Source organism: Strigops habroptila, chromosome 5, assembly GCF_004027225.2.
Source record: "Strigops habroptila isolate Jane chromosome 5, bStrHab1.2.pri, whole genome shotgun sequence".
Lineage (NCBI taxonomy): Eukaryota > Metazoa > Chordata > Aves > Psittaciformes > Psittacidae > Strigops > Strigops habroptila.
In genome coordinates, this window is record NC_044281.2 from 65,574,523 (window position 1) to 65,590,883 (window position 16,361).

Genomic DNA, 16,361 nt, shown 5'->3' on the forward strand with positions numbered 1-16,361 from the left:
ACTTGAATATCTTAATGTATTAGGGTATAATTAAAAATATAAACTTACATGTTTGTGTTCATCAGAATTTTTTCTTTGTGCAGAACTGAGTGAATTATTACGCAAGTATTTTTTCTTTCCAGTGCATGTTGAAGATATAATTTTGCACATGTTTCAGTATATTCAAAAGCTACGTACAGAAGGACCTCAGGAATGGGTTTTCCAAGAGTGCAAGGTACAGTGATTGGTACTTGAAATATCCAGTTGTATTTTTAGAGTTTTGGATTATAAGTGAAAACAGATTCCTTGGCTGTGGAAATAGTCTTTAATAATTGCATGGTAAAGTTTATTAATTTTAGAGGTGCAACATGACGCAAATGACAAGTACATTCAGAATATATTGTCTTAATGTAGATGTGAAATGCTCTTGCAGAGCTCTGAGCTGACGTTTTATGATAGTGTAATGGAGGTGGAGAAAGAAAAATCTTAATCTGTCCACAAGGATTTTGCATAACTTTCCTTAGTCTTCAGTGAAGGTGGAGTAGGGGAAACATTTGCTGTGGAGGAGTAACATTGAACTGGAAATTGAAATGGCTGTTATTCTACCTCTGTCTTCTTTCACATGTCAAATCATATAGTTGAGATTGTAAAGGCAGTAGGACATCAATCTGCTTTTGTTCTCTCACCTTTTTGAGAGGTCAACTAAAACTTTTCATGGAGTACTTTGGCTGTACACTTCAATCTTTGCTGAACTGTTCAGGCTTTTTATGAGTCTGTATGGTTCTGTGTGCACAGAGCAAAAAATGTAAAGTATCCTATTACTACACTCCTCAGTGACAGTGTGAAATAAAAGGTTTTATTTTTGCGTATAGACTTGTTGGTTCAGTACAAATACTTGGTTAAAGAGTTCTTGTTCCATCTTAGCTTTATTAGGTGAAAACTGTTGAGTATGTTCCAAGAGTAGAAATTCTGCAGATGCATTAACTTTGTTTCTTGCATTTTGACACTGTATACCTGTAAAAGAAGTCTCATTACCCTCTGCTATAAAAGTCCCAAAGGATTTTTTCCACTGTCATTGTAAGCAAATACAAGATTTTAAAGAGATAATTCAATCCTCCTATCTCATCCCTGTGTCTTTCCCTTGCTCCTCTTGTAACAGCCTCAACATTCCTGAGGCTGTGAGGTGAGTCAGCAAGAGCTAGCAAACCAGTTTGAAAATAACCTTTTGAGTTTATTTTCAGCTAAATGGTTGAATGAGTGAGTTTCACAGCATGGTTTCACAGAAGGATGGACTGTCCTTTTCATTTGCTTTATAGTCCTAGGTCTCTTTAATTCACTCTTGCCATTGAATTTTAAGAATGATGTGTTCTACTTCTGTCGTTAAGACAGCCTAAAGAAACACACTTCTGTCTCTAAATGTACCTTCTGGTTGGCTGACAAAAGGAACAAAAAAGGAAGAGGGAAAGGCTTCAGTTCATTAGCACACAACAAACATTGAACTGGAACACTATGCATTGGTTGTATCAAAGTTGGTGTGTTTTCAAATTATCAGGAAATTTAAATATCTGAGCTTTGGGACAGATCTCTACTATGTACAGGACTTGTACTTCACATTGCTTCTGAGTTTTGCACAACTTGAATATGACTGAAAACTTTTGTGTTAGATACCTGTCTAATTACTACAAAATGGCTACAACAAAACTCCTTCCTTTTCTTACTTTATAAAAAGCAGTTAAGTAGCCAATAATTATTCTCAAAATCATCCTTAATATACACTCTTCAACCATTCCTACGTTGTTTCCTAGGATCTAAATGCTGTGGCATTCAGATTTAAAGATAAGGAACGACCACGAGGTTATACATCAAAGCTTGGAGGAATGTTGCATGTAAGTGTTTGATTGGTTTTGGTGTTTGTTTCCGATACAGTAATCATTTAGTGCTATGTTTGATTATACTTTTAGTAAATACAGGTATTTGCAAAGGTCCCTTGCACTCCTGGAGCTTAGGAAGTAATATTATGCTGCACAGGTCCTAGTTTTGGCAGTCAGTAAGTCAGATTTCCTTCAGTCTCTACTGTTTTATACTTCTATGCTTGGTAGAACTGATTTTACAGTAACTGGAGTTGCCGTTTGATCTGTTTTAGTGTTTCTTAAGACATATGTACCATGTCATTCTGTGTCTACCTGATAGCTAAATGTTTTCTAGGGAAATATTAGAGAGCTAATATTTTATCATCAGTACAAGCACTATGTTTCTAGATGCTTCTATAGTTAACAATGATGAAATACTGCAGTAAGCATAAACATTCATTTTAAGAAGAAATTAGAAATGTTTGACTATGCTAATGTGATCATGTATTGGTACTGAAATTATCATCATGTAGCTTATACTTCGTTTTTATACTTCTTGCAAAATTCAGTTACCTCATTTTGCACTAAAGGAAAATTTAGGCAGGGTTTTTTTGTCTAGTTAAATTCTTGTAACTTTTGTGCATTGCAGCCATTCTCCATTGCACAGCTAATGTCTCTTGGCAGGAATTCCTGTTAATGCTCCTACACCTTTAATTTGTAAAGTCTAAAATAACGATCTTAAACTTTGATATTGTCTTGCTGTTTACTAAAAAGCATTAGACTTAACCGACAACATTTAAATGGGTATTTAAAGGAGCTCCCATTTGTCTCTTGCTTTTGTTCTGGCAAATGCATAAAATCTCTTTAACAAATGGACTTCTGAAACAGCCTTTCTGTATTTGTTGGATCATTCCCGATTACAATTGCTGTCTCCAAATATCAGGCCAGGAAGTTGCCAGCAGTGTTCCAAAGAGCAGGGTATTGATTCAGGAGCTTTCTTTTTCACAGCTTTTTGTTTGCTGTGCTTTGCAGTATGAATGGTAATTCCAATTCTGCTGTTAGTTGCTTAAACACTAATAGAAAAAGAACTTTTCTAGTTCTCTGTATTGTCTCCAAATCATAATAAGTCTATACTTAGAATTAACTGAGCTAGAATTATTGCTTGGTGATTTCATGCACTTATGAATACTCGCTGTTTTTTATAACTCAGAGAAGAACCTGTACATAAGTTAGCATGAGTAAACATAATGTCATAGGTTGTTATGTATTTACCAAAAAGCTTTACAAAACCTTTTTACTCAACAAAACAAGTTCATCTTTAAAGCACTTTTGTTCTGGTCTAAGGAATCACCACAAAGGTCTTGCTGTCAAATTATATTTCATATTTGTCATGTGTAGGCTTGTTGTTTTCCAGGTAATTGTTCCGTGGTCTGCAGTGCTCTTTTTGTTTTGTCTCCTTAGTTGTATAATTTCAAAAATTTTATTTTAATCTGATTGTCATATCTAGATGGTTTTAGTCTGTTTTGGTTTAGTTACATTGTGCTCTGACCTTGCTGAAAAGTAATCACAGAATAGTTGAGGCTGGGCCTCTGGAGGTTATCTTGTCTAATCCTCCTGCTCAAGCAATACAGAAATAACAAAGTAACCAAATAAAATTTACGTTCAGTTCCACTTGGTAAGCAGACCGTGGCCTGTGTTTGTAAAAGAAAGAAAGTGTAGACTTGGGGTCACTAAATCTGTGTTGCTCTGATAATTTCAGATTAGAAGAGCATTAGAAGAGATTACTTAACATCTCCCCTTCAAGTTGTTTAGTCTGCTTAGCCATTTATGTAGAATGTAGTTAAATGAGAATTCTTCAGTGTACAATGAATCTTTTAGGCTAGACCTTTCGAATTCTGGATCTTTAGCATTCACATTTGAATTTTTTGTAACACAGGTTTGGTACATTGCCCTTTGTCTCCACACCTTCCCCCAGCCCTTTCTCTTTTCCAGAATCCTTTGTCTGAGTTATACAGTGTCTGGAAGTCGTTCCACTGTAGTTGTTTGTATAATGTATGTAATTCAGAAAGCCGTTTTATAATAATTCTGGTCAAAAGTACAACTGTATGGCAAACTGCAAGTACTCAGTGCTTGGGGCACCTGGTGTTTTTCCCATGCTAAACAGATGTTTATCAACAAAGTTTTCATATCGATTATACTAATCATTTTCAGAGGAACTCGAACTGTTCCTTTTCCTTGTTACATTGTGACTCACTATAAGACATTTGCAATTTAATCCTAAAAAACCCCACTAGAATTATGTATATCTAAATTTGCATTATGCTTCCAGTTAACTGAAACATATTACCTTTAAATTACTGTAAAAAATTTTGGATTCTTAGAGAATCCTAAAAAAAACGTAGTGGTTAGTTGGTTTTGTTTTGGTGGTGGGGTTTTTTATGATGATGGGTTTTGTTTATTTGTTTTGTTTGTAGTTTGGTTTTTTGTTTTGTTTGTTTTGTTTTGGTTATGTTTCATTTTTCCCAAATGCGCTTTAATGAGTACTTTGTGTTTTGCTATCTTTGAAAATATCCTCCAGGGGTCAGCATTCACCATGTTATTTTTACTTCAGTTATTTCGAAACAGTATTTAAAGATGGGTGACTTCTTATATTGGGACATAAAATATTTCAAGAGAATGGTGATATGTGGTATATAAAATTACTTAATAGAGGAGAAATGATTGCATAGTTTCACTACTTCTTCATCTTGTTTAGTTTTAAGGGAAAGATTTTAAGACATGTATACACTTCTAATTTGAAATTACAAAGCTAATACAGATTTAGTGACCAGAAACATACGCTTTTATATCTTTTACAAAGCAGTATTTTTTTCGTGCTTAGTTTTCATTTAATTCATCTACATGATTCTGGGGTTGTTTGGTTTGTTTTTTTAGTATTATCCTATAGAAGAAGTATTGGCTGCTGAATATTTGCTTGAAGAATTCAGGCCTGATTTAATAGAGATGGTACTGGATAAATTGAGACCAGAAAATGTTCGGTAAGTTAAACTGCAGTAACTTGTATTTTAACCCAGACATTGTAAGAAAGCAGATAAACTAATGGAAACACAAATTCTTAGGTGTTTCTTTCAGCTCCAAAGTAAATGTCGCTGAAAAAGAGCTAGTTGTTCTGTGTGTTAATGTCTCTGCTCCCCATTGAAAATAAGCACTCTAATAAGAGTGCATGCAGCTCTTCCTGTTCAGACAGAAATGTCCCTTCAGTCCTTTCTGTGCAGGGTGTCTTCCTCAGACTAGTAGGCAGACTGGAGGTAAGAAGGGAAGATTATGTCAGGCTTAGCAAGGGTATACAGCTGAGAGTCCTGAATCATGGAAATGGGTCAAACAGAAGCAGCAAAGAGAAGAGGTTTGAGTCAAAGAGCCTGAGGTAGGACAGCAGCAGAACTGATGGGACCAAACGTGAAGGAGCTAAGCAGCAAAACCTGTGCAGGCTTAAATGCAGTAAAGTCTACAAAGGGCGAAGAAATGAAAGTTTACTTTCCTGTCTATGAAAATAATGTCTCTTGGGATATTTTAAAATATGAAATTAGTTCCCGTAACAGAGTACTGTGGAAGAGATGTTCCAGTGATTCTATTTATTTAGAAAAAGAGGTGAATATTGGAAAGAGAAGAAGTCAGGTCATGCATTGAGCTAAATATGTAAAATATTGAATAACTGTTTCTTAATTGTTCTGTGCACTGAACAGGGCAGAGGTTCAGTAGGACAATATGTAAATATGTGTGTGTATATATTTGTATGTATAATGTGGCCCAGTCAATTACTAGAAGGTTGCATGGCTAACAGTTATACTAGCACTTTCTAGCCTGATTTTTTTTTTTCCCCTGTAGCTTGGTTCTTTTAAGGTATCTTTTGTGTATATTGTAATAAATTGTAATATTAAATTAGCAGTGTAGAGGTATTGTTAAAATGGATGAAAACACAGAAACAAGCTCTTGCTTGTGATTCTGTGTATCAATCTTGCTGTATTTGAACACAGTGTTTTGTAAGCCAGGTATATGATACAAAAAATAATGATTTGGGGGAGGGGGTGGTGTCTGTTTCTGCATGTGTTCCACACTGAAGTGTTCAGTCAGTGTTGGCTATAGAAAGACAGTGAGGCATAGAGTTTATATATTTCAGCCTTCTGAAATTACTGTGAATTACTTAAAAGTTTGGGCACGAATCTTCACTGTGTTTGCATGGCAAGATCTGTTTGTATATTCATTTAATTTTAGATGCATGTTACTTCATTTTCAAAAGATGGTATATTTCCAATACTGGATAAAGTAGGATAAAATCGGATAAAATTGGAACTGTATTTATAAATGTCATGGGGTTCTGGTGTTTCTGTGGGTATACAAGTAATGATAAAGTAAGTGAACCTGCCTGTGTCAGTCACATAGTTGCCATAGTAATTAATGCCCTTTAAAGAAGAGCCTATATCTTCGTGTGTGGGTGTGCATCTCATGTGTAATGTGTGTGGGATACTGCAGCTGAAGCTTGAATATTTCCAGACCATATTTTGAACAAACACGACTTCAAAGAAAATTTCTAGATTCTCTTTCCTTTTGTATTAAATACTTATATTTTGAATGCATTTTCATGCTGATCTATTCCCCAACTTGTTGGAAATTTGATACAAGAGCTTACATTTATCACAAAACCTGGTTTTAGTAACTAAAGAAAGAATATAATTACTTCTTCTCTGAAGAAAGCTTAACCAAATACCACATGAATTTGAACTTGTAACTGGTTTTAGAATTGCTTAGAAGAAATAGGTAAACCATTTTTTTTTAATACTGATATAGTAAACAAGCTACAGGTGCTTAATCAGATCTGATGTTTATTATAGCTTCACATAAAATGTGGCTCTTAACATTGCAAGAAAACAGTCAATATTGTCTTAGGGAAGAATACCTTTCATAATTAAATTTGGACTTTGTTATTAGCCAGAGAACTTCCAAAGCGTCTGCTTGCTTAAATTCTCAAAAATTGCTAAAGGAAATTAATATATGTAAATTTGTATACTCTTTAAGGTTATCAGGAGCTGCTGGATGTCACAGACCACTCATCAGTTTTTTGTTACTCCTGTTGCTGGCTGTGCCAGCCTTTTCACCCTCCCTTCCAGCTGACAGTGCTTCATAAATAGCCATAATTAAAAGTTATTAGTGTGACAAAGTAAAGTGAATGCAGGTACAGAATGCAAAGTAGAGAATGCAAAGTGAATGCAGTGAATGCAAAGTAGAGAATGCAAGGGAGAAAATTCAGGTCTGCAGAATATGGTCAGAAGCACAGGAGTAGTGGTGACCATTTTTAGAGAACTTTCCTATGTTACACGCCGTGCTTTTTTTCAAATATGTAGTAAACAGTAGTTTAACAACGTTCTTGTAGATAGTACAAGCCCATATTTTCACTTGCGGTTGCAATTCTGCATTCCTCTTTGTCCTTGATTAAAAAAGAAGGGGAATGGGGATAGAGAAGAGTAAGATGACCAAGAATCTTACCAGAGAGAGAGGAATATATATGGAATTTAGCTGTTACTTGAAACATTAGTAACCAAAGAATATAATTGTTTACTATTATATTAATCTTTTATTTATAGTCATTTTGTTAGGGTTACATCAGTTTTCTCTCATTTGTCAAAGTGACTTGCTGGAGATGGGAGTATATTTAAGCTTGGTAGTTGCGGATTAATTTTAAATAAAATGATTTTTTTTCAAGGTGGAACACATCTAGAGCAAATGCCAACTGAAGATGATCAGCTTTAGTATTTGAACTGGGAAGCATTGATCCTTCAGATAATGGAGATAGTTGTTTCATCTCAGCTTTTCAAATTCAGCCTGTATGTGACTTTTCAAGTAGCAAAGTGTAGTATGTTTGGACTGGAGAGGCACAGTGGTGGGGGTGTTTTGGAAGCTAAATTTGGTAGAATAGCTATGCTTTTCTATACAGGAAGGCTTCGAAGTTTTCATAATGGAAGAGTGATGGTGGCTTGGTGACTGAATAAAGAAAGCTTGTCATCAGAGAGGGATGATCATGTAGTAACTTCTGTGTGTGTGGGTTTCCATGTATTCTTGGGCTTTAAGTGTCTTGGGTTTCACCCTCCTTTCTTCTAGCTTGTTGTTACTCTGCTTTTTTTCCGGATGCTGGAAGAAATATGTTGTGTTTAATGTTCCCTCAGGACTAACCACATTGTCTCTTCACCTTACCTGGCATAAGAAATAGATTATAATGATTATGTGGTTTTAAGCATTTGAATTAAAAAGCTAAAGATTGGGAGATAAAGAGACTGTCAAAACTGGAATAGATCTGGTTTTATGGGCTTTTCAGTGTATTGTTAAAGAAATTGTAGCTTCTTTTTGTTGCATAGATTTTGGTAGGGCTTAAAGATAGTAAATACGAGCAGGTTAGTTCTCTGAAGCTTAAATACCCACAGGTATGCCTACAGCTGTCCTGTTAAAGCTTAAATATAAATACATACAAACTAGAGAGGAACCAAAGACTGGTTAAATGCAGTTTGAACAGTGGAATTCAGCAAAGCACTGTTATTCTAACATGGATTGAATGAGGCCTGCAGGAGGCCTGTAATGATGTAGCAGCAGGCATACTTTGAGTTTGAATGGTATATGGTCAGAGTAGTGATAAATGTATTGCTTATAATGTGTAGACTAAACCCACGCTAGTGTTTGCTATTGCCGTGACAACTATACATTCACATCTTGGTTCTCTTTTTATTCGGACTATTTATCTTCTCCAAAACTGTAACAAAATAAACCCAAATAATCAAAATTTAAGATTGTGTTGTGTTGCTTTTTCCTATTTCTCTAAATGATACATTTTTCAGTGTACACTCGAAAGTGTTATAGTTGTGCTTCTGTGTAGCTTCTGTGATAATAATGCAAGCTGATTTTTCTCAGGTAAAAAAGTATAAGTACTTTCAATGTTAGTGAGAATTAAATGTTTACATTCAGGGCATCAGGTATTTAAAGATCTGAACTAATTAAGCTTTCCTATTTTCGTGTGATTAAAGCAAAATACTAACTTGTATATAGTAGTATGTTCCTTTTAGACACATCTTAAGCACTTTGAAATTAAAAGTAGAATGAAATAAACTAGGATATTTTTTTTTTTTTGAATCTCAAGATACTTCAGAGTATAGTAAACATAACAAGGAATATAATTTTAGAGTATCTTTTATTTTAAATTGCTGGCAAGGTAAAATATCTTGGGGGAACAAAAAACCCCGCATAGTTAAGTATTACTAAAAGTGATAAGAAGGACATGGAGCTGTTGGAGCAAGTCCAGAGGAGGGCCATGAGGATGATAAGAGGGCTGGAGCACCTCCTGTATGAAGACAAGCTGAGAAAGTTGGGACTGCTCAGCCTGGAGAAGAGAAGGCTGCGTGGAGACCTCAGAGCAGCCTTCCAGTATCTGAAGGGGGTCTATAAGGATGCTGGGGAGGGACTCTTCATTAGGCACTGTAGTGGTAGGACAAGGGGTTCAAACTTAAATGGGGGAAGTTTAGATTAGATATAAGGAAGAAGTTCTTTACAGTGAGGGTGGTGAGGCACTGGAATGGGTTGCCCAGGGAGGTTGTGGATGCTCCATCCCTGGCAGTGTTCAAGGCCAGGTTGGACAGAGCCTTGGGTAACATGGTTTAGTGTGTGGTGTCCTGCCCATGGCAGGGGGTTTGGAACTAAATGATCTTAAGGTTCTTTCCAACCCTAACTGTTCTATGATTCTATGATTTCATGGTATGATACAAAGATTCGAGGCTCTCCTGACAGAATGAGTTGAGATTATAAATGCTAATAAAAGGATCCCCTTGTGGTTTACTTTTTTAATTACATCTGTATCTATATGCATCTATCAATCCAGTAGCTTGTTTTCTTCTTTCGTCTTTGAGGAAATTCTACAGACTAATAAAATACTGTGGACGTGCTTTTAAATATCTTTATGTTCTGCTTACCTACCATTTACTGATATTTATGTTCATATTCACCTTTCTATTCTTCCTTTTAATGAAAGAATTCATATGTGCCACATCATTCCAACTTTGCCTGTTGTTATTTGTTTGTTTTGTTTGGCGGGGGTTTTTGTCCCTATTTTGATTTGTTTTTCTTTTTATGCCTTGTATAAATTGCGTTTTACAATGGCCCCATCCCTGACAGTGTTCAAGGCCAGGTTGGACGGGGCTTTGAGCAACCTGATCTAGTGGAGGGTGTCCCTGCCCATGGCAGGAGGGTTGGAACTAGATTGATCTTCAAGGTCCTTTCCAACCCAAACCGCAATATGATTTGATGATTTTGAATTTTTTCCTTTGTATAATGGTTTTATTTGTGATTGCCTATATATCTATATTGGGGTAGCTGCATTCACAGTGAGAGACTACTGTTCAATGTCTTTTTAAAAAGTTTAGCTTTTCAGCTGTTATTTTCTTAACAAACTGTCTTTATTGAAAGTATGGAAAAATATCCATACTCCCAGATGGTAGCAAGTATCCATATGTGCTTCTATTTGACTGAAGCATAACAGGAAGTTTTCATATTCTTCTCCCCCCTCCAGCCCCCACACACTACTTGTTGCATTTAGTGGCTTAATTTCCCTGAGAGAGAAACCTTTTTAAGATGTGAGTATCATTTTTACTTGTTCAAACTGTGCTGGGTTTTGCCAACCATCTGTGAAGATAAGGGAATAGACTTGGCACGTGTCGCAATCTTAGCTGAAATTTCCAGTAATTTTTTTTTTTTTTCCCCTCATCATCTGCAGAATAAATGCTCTTATTAAAATTTAAGCTACTAGTGACTCATCAAATTAAGCAACTAAAGAACATTTTCTCCTGGGTAGTAAATGGACTTTTTTCCTCTCTTGATATCTGAAGTGCATCACTAGTACTATCCTAGAGGGAAGAAAAATCAAATGGATGCCAAAAACGTTGATACAGAAATTTCTAAGGGCTGGAATTTCACAGATACTGAGCAAACAGTTATTTCAATGCAGCTGGTGATGCTCATCCCTGATGATAAGCATGTTACAATTTTGGAATGTATGTATTTGTTTTTAATTGCATTGTATCTGAATAAAGGTTTTGAAAATCACCATTTGTTCACTTATTTCCCCCCATAAACCATTGTGTTTGTAGAGACTTAGTTTTATTGAACTCTAACAAATAACTTGTGCTTCTGCAGAATGATTGGAATGCTACACCCCAGCAACATCTCTCTGCATGTAGTTCCCCTCTTACTCTGTTTTCTGATGAGAATTGTGTGGCACTGGCTTTGTATAGCCTATATTGCCTCGCATCAGTTTTACTGATGGTTTTGGTGGAAATTATAAACGAAGCTAGGCTTTTGTGGGTTTTATCTCAGTCATTTTTTCATTTGAATAAGATATGCGTAATTTTTTTTTGTTTGACAATATCATGATTTGGAAGACAAAGTTTAAATTAGCTAAAACCAGCAATTGTTCTTTCTTAAGTATAAATTCATTTTTTTGCAACAAATTTGCTTTGTCATGTCTGTTACTAATATCACAAATACTGTGGTCTTAAAGCCTATTACTTCTTCACCCTTTGAAGCTTGAGTTTTGTTATGTAAATGTAGAATATAATAGTTGATTATCTTTCCTGGAAGTACATTTATTTTAAAGAACATGTTCTCTTCCCAAGTAACACCCTCCTGTGGATCTGTGACTTGCAGCTTCACTTTAGATTTCAGGGAGGTGATAAACAAGATGGGCTCTAGTAAATAGGTATCACATTACAGAAATTGTGCTTGTTTTTTGAAAATTGACCATAACTGAGAACTGAAACAGTTTGCATGTACAAGAATGTACACATAGAAATAAATCGCATTTATAATTTCATCTGTATTCTGTGTTCATGAATGGCTCAGAAGTCGAACTGCAGTGGTTGAGTTTAAATATGTTTTAAGCAGGTCCTATTAAATTGCCTGATTGCCTGTCTTACTTTTCCAGTGCATTTCAGTTCTGTCTTAAACCATATGAATAGTCATAGTGCTGCACAGCACAGAAATGAAAAGCAGAAGCAACATTACATAATTGGGAACTTTAAATATGCGTCACGATACATTTAAGTAACTGCATAACATTGTGTTTTTACCTGTGGTGCTTCTTTTTGCCTCTTCTTTTCCTGTCCTGGTGTTCACTGCTGTTGGTGCTTCTATCTTGGTTTAGGTTGTAAGTCTCAGGCAGATGAAATGCCTTTTAGTTTGTTTCATGTTGCTGTGAGTGTGTTTCCAGGAGCTCAAAATGTAGGTTACCGTTCCAGTGGTGATTTGGAGTTTAGAGAGGGCAGGAGGATCTCTTGAAGCAGAACTGCTTGAAGAATTGCTGTTTTCCACAGTTTCATTTTCTATATGTTGAGCAGACAGAATTATTTTTAGCTGTTTAATTTTGGTATGCTCCTGTAGCAACTGTTTGGGTGCTTGGATTGTCAATACTGCTTGAGCATTGGTACATTGGAGAAGGTAGAAGGAGGGATATCGAATAACAGACATTTGTGTATTACACCATAAAACACCTTTCTCTTGCTCTCAGACTGCATGATTATTGGAATTTTATCACGATCATTATTTTAAGACTCTTCTTTTTTCTTTTTCCTTTTTTTTTCTAATTTATTTTTTAATTAATGCATGAAAAGGCCTGATAGTTTGCTCTGAAATTCTAATAATTTTATGGTTTTTATAGTCTCTTAGCAACTTCATCTGTACATGATAAAGCTTTTGTTCACCAGCTGTCTGAGTTAAAATGCAAAACATAATAGAATACTGCTATGGCTCATTTTAATGTAAACAACAATCTCTAATAGATTCTACCTTGTTGACCGAGCTAGTGTCTGCTGTGTTGCAAGAACAAATATTCTTTAGCATTAAAGTGCTCAGTTCTTTGTTGAATATTTATTTAGTATTGTTTCTTTAAAATGAAATAGATGTAACAGGCAAACAGGTATGAAACCATTTTATACGAACTCACAATAAAAATGTTAACCATTTCTATTGCCATTTGCAATGAGAGATGAAATAATGTATCTCTTAAAGATGACTATTTTCACGCTGGTTTGAATATAGCGTAACTTTTGCAGTGGAGCAGGGGTTGTTTTGTGCATGTGTATGTGTGTTCATGCTACTCATAGAAGTTTCTTCCTCAACACAGAGGAAATCTGCATCCCTGAAACATGAGATTTGATTGCCCCTCTTTAGTGTGTATGATTTTAAATACTGTCTCAAAGTTAGATAATGTGGTGCAAATTCTGCTTCAGTTCTGGAATCTCGCTTGAGAATGTATCTTCACAGTCCGATGTGAGTGAGATGCACTTGTAATTTATTTAAATGCATCTAATGCTAGCAATTCACTGCACTGTTCTCCTGCTAGTCGAACTACAATGCACAGATCAAATTATTAATAATTTGAAAATCTTCATAATAGGGCAGTCTAGAACCGAATACAGCAGAATCCTGGGGTTTTTTCAGCCTTCTTGCATCATTTAATCATTTATGTGTAAACATTAGATGAAAAAGGAGGGATGAGGACATAAGCATCTGCAATATTAATAGTCCACGTATTTGAACTTTTTTCTTTTTTTCAAATGTACTGCAAACCTCATCCCAAGGGTGTTCTCCAGTAATATAATTGTAAAGTAAAAAACTATAGTTTGAGGCACGTCCATATGGCTGTTTTGATTAAAGCCTCACTTTGCCATGCACATTAGAAATACAAAACAGAATGTTCCTGGCCTGAAGATATTGTATTAAAAAAGAACACTTAAATTGCATATATTTTGATGTTTCAATGTGCATTTTAGCCATCTGCGCAAGATTTGACAGAGTTCATTGCTGTGCTATTCAGCATCTAGGGATTGTTAAATACACATAGGAGGTAATAGTGCTACCTTTTTTGACCATTTCAAAATTCTTGTAAACATCTGTTTACTCTTAAGGCTAGTTACTTATTTCCAGTGAATAATCTTTTGTGTGGTAGGGTGTTAAAACGAATTAAAGGAGTTTTCTTGATACCTATTATGAAGATTACTGAAAAAATACTGTGAAGTTTGTAACTTTATTCTGGATGTTCTCTTATTTAGGTGTATTCTTTAGTTCAAGGAGCATCTTGACAATGCTCTTAGTCATATGGTTTAGTTTTAGGTGGTCCTGCAAGAAGCAGGGAATTGAACTTGGATGATCCTTATGGGTCCTTTCCAACTTAAGATCCTCTATGATTGAGGTTTCTAATTGATTATAGTTCTGTTGCATTGTTAATCTTCCTGCTTTTCTTCCCTTCTCCTCAAAAAGCCCCAAACCAACAAAAAAAAAGGGGGGGGGGGGGAAAGAAACAGGTATCAATCTGAAATGAGCATGAATACAAAATGGAGAAACTTTTATATCAGATTATGAATGGGAGAGTGAAACTGCAATAATGTAATCTAAAGCACTAGGTCTGGAATAAAATTTCTGTAGTTAGTATTTTCACATATCTGAGTATTGATATAGGTTGTATGAAAAATGTAGTCACTTCAGTAATTTTGTAGAAGATCTCAAGGGGTGCTTTCTGTGTTTTCTGGAACAAGGGCAAAATCTAAAAAATAGAAATGGAGTGCAACAATAATTGCATGTAACTTTAGGTTGTAACACACTAGAAAATCAGTAAAATTAAATGCCAATAATCTGATTTCATGGTTAACCTTATTGCGTAGTTCAATATGTGCATGCTTGCTGTCCAGATATACTGTGTAATTGTTCAGGGACCATTTCCAGAAATAAGTGCATTCTGGTGATGGAACAGAAAACGGTGCTGTGAATAATTTCTCACAATCTTTTCACAGACACATTCATGCCAAAGTGCTTTCTCTCTTTGTTTTCAGAGTTGCAATAGTTTCCAAGTCTTTTGAAGGAAAAACTGATCGAACAGAAGACTGGTATGGAACACAGTACAAGCAAGAAGCAATTTCTGATGAAGTTATTAAGGCATGTTAAAACTTACAATATATTCTAATCTCTGCAAGCAAAAGACAGTGGTAAATTCTTTGTCGGATTTTCCATTTAGTTGAAGGAAGAACTTAAATTTGCTGCTCTACATAGCATGAAAATTGTACAATGAGCCTGTTGAATATTATGAGAAGTAAAGATTTTATGTTAGTCTTCAGATTTCAAATATTTATTACACAAGACAGATTTGTTTTAATGGTTTTAAACCATGTTAAGTGAAGGGAATGTTATGCCATTTTTACAATGAAAGTTCCAAAATATGCAGTGTCTCCTTAAAAATGTAAGCATTAACTTTTTAAAGCTTAAGTCTCTCTTAAATGGTAATGACCTCATCTGTTCTTAAGAAAGGAATCTTTTTACAACGGCTGTATGTAACTGTGTTTCTGAAACTGATTTTTGCAATTTAAAAAATGAGTGTATTTTGCCAATTAAATGAGCTTCTAAAAATCAAAACTACAGCAAAGGTGATAGATAAATACTTACCAAAACTGCTTATTGATCTATTCTTTTTAAGAAGAGATGGCTGTAAAATAGACCCTAGAGCTAAACCAGACCTGCTGAGCATGCTTTGAAAGACATTGCACAGGAACACTTCATTTCCTTTAGCTTATCCATACCTATGTTCCTGAGTAGAATTTTTGCTGATGTATTTAGTTTAATACCTTCATTTACACTTCACAGTGGCAGAAAAGATAAGACACTGACCTTCCACTCTACTGTAAACTTTTCTAAATTAGCTTTTGTCTTCCTCCTTGGAGCACTTCATGCTGCTGATAGCCTACTCCAACTTGGTTTCCCAGATATTTCTCTCTTTCCCTGTTATCTTAATAGTATTTACACATAAGCTAGTGGAACACATTTTTAAAACTTTTGTTACAGTGTAAAAGAAATAAGTCTATAACCAGTGATTAAGCAGACATTCTCCTTAGCATCATCATTTCTCCTGTTTATCCAGAAATGGCAAAATGCTGACCTGAATGGGAAATTCAAGCTTCCAATGAAGAACGAGTTCATTCCTACTAACTTTGAGATTTTGCCATTGGAAAAAGATGCAACACAGTACCCTGCCCTCGTCAAGGTAAGCCATCTGCATTTGCTAGCTGAGCTTCTGGGAAGTTTGTAGCTAATTCCTGTGTGTTTTTTAAAATACAGATCTGTCACATTCTAAAGTATAGTAACCAAAAAAACTACAAAACTTAAAGATATTGCTAGAAAGACAGTAGTAAGTTCATTCTTGCTAAACTTTGGATTACGACTGTTTGGGTTCCTGCAAAAATGAAGCTACAAAACATCTTGAACTCTCTTTGCCCTTTTGAAAGTGTGTTAACAATTGATAGAAATAGTATTAAAGCTGTTTACTCAGCAAAAGGGTGACTGCCACTCATATTTTTTTGAGCAGTGTTCAGTAAGTCAAGGTTGTAGACAAGGCTATTCTTTTGTAACTGTGTATGGATAAAGCTTGTGATTGCATGGAAAAAAGGAGAGAGAGATAAA

The 16,361-nt window shown here is 35.3% G+C and overlaps 1 protein-coding gene across 10 annotated transcripts in view; it reads left to right on the forward strand.

Moving 5' to 3' along the window:
- The window catches only part of IDE (insulin degrading enzyme), a 69,591-nt gene that overhangs the window by 21,682 nt on the left and 31,548 nt on the right, over positions 1-16,361 (forward strand). For 7 of the 10 annotated variants that reach the window (XM_030485845.1, XM_030485846.1, XM_030485851.1 and 4 more), the window contains 5 exons: positions 123-214; positions 1,785-1,865; positions 4,764-4,867; positions 14,744-14,846; positions 15,823-15,945. In XM_030485845.1, the coding sequence (XP_030341705.1) occupies positions 123-214; positions 1,785-1,865; positions 4,764-4,867; positions 14,744-14,846; positions 15,823-15,945 (503 nt within the window). Of the gene's footprint in view, positions 1-122; positions 215-1,313; positions 1,512-1,784; positions 1,866-1,946; positions 2,027-4,763; positions 4,868-14,743; positions 14,847-15,393; positions 15,560-15,822; positions 15,946-16,361 lie in introns of those variants that run through there. The other 3 variants (XM_030485853.1, XM_030485854.1, XM_030485855.1) reach the window with 3 other exon arrangements.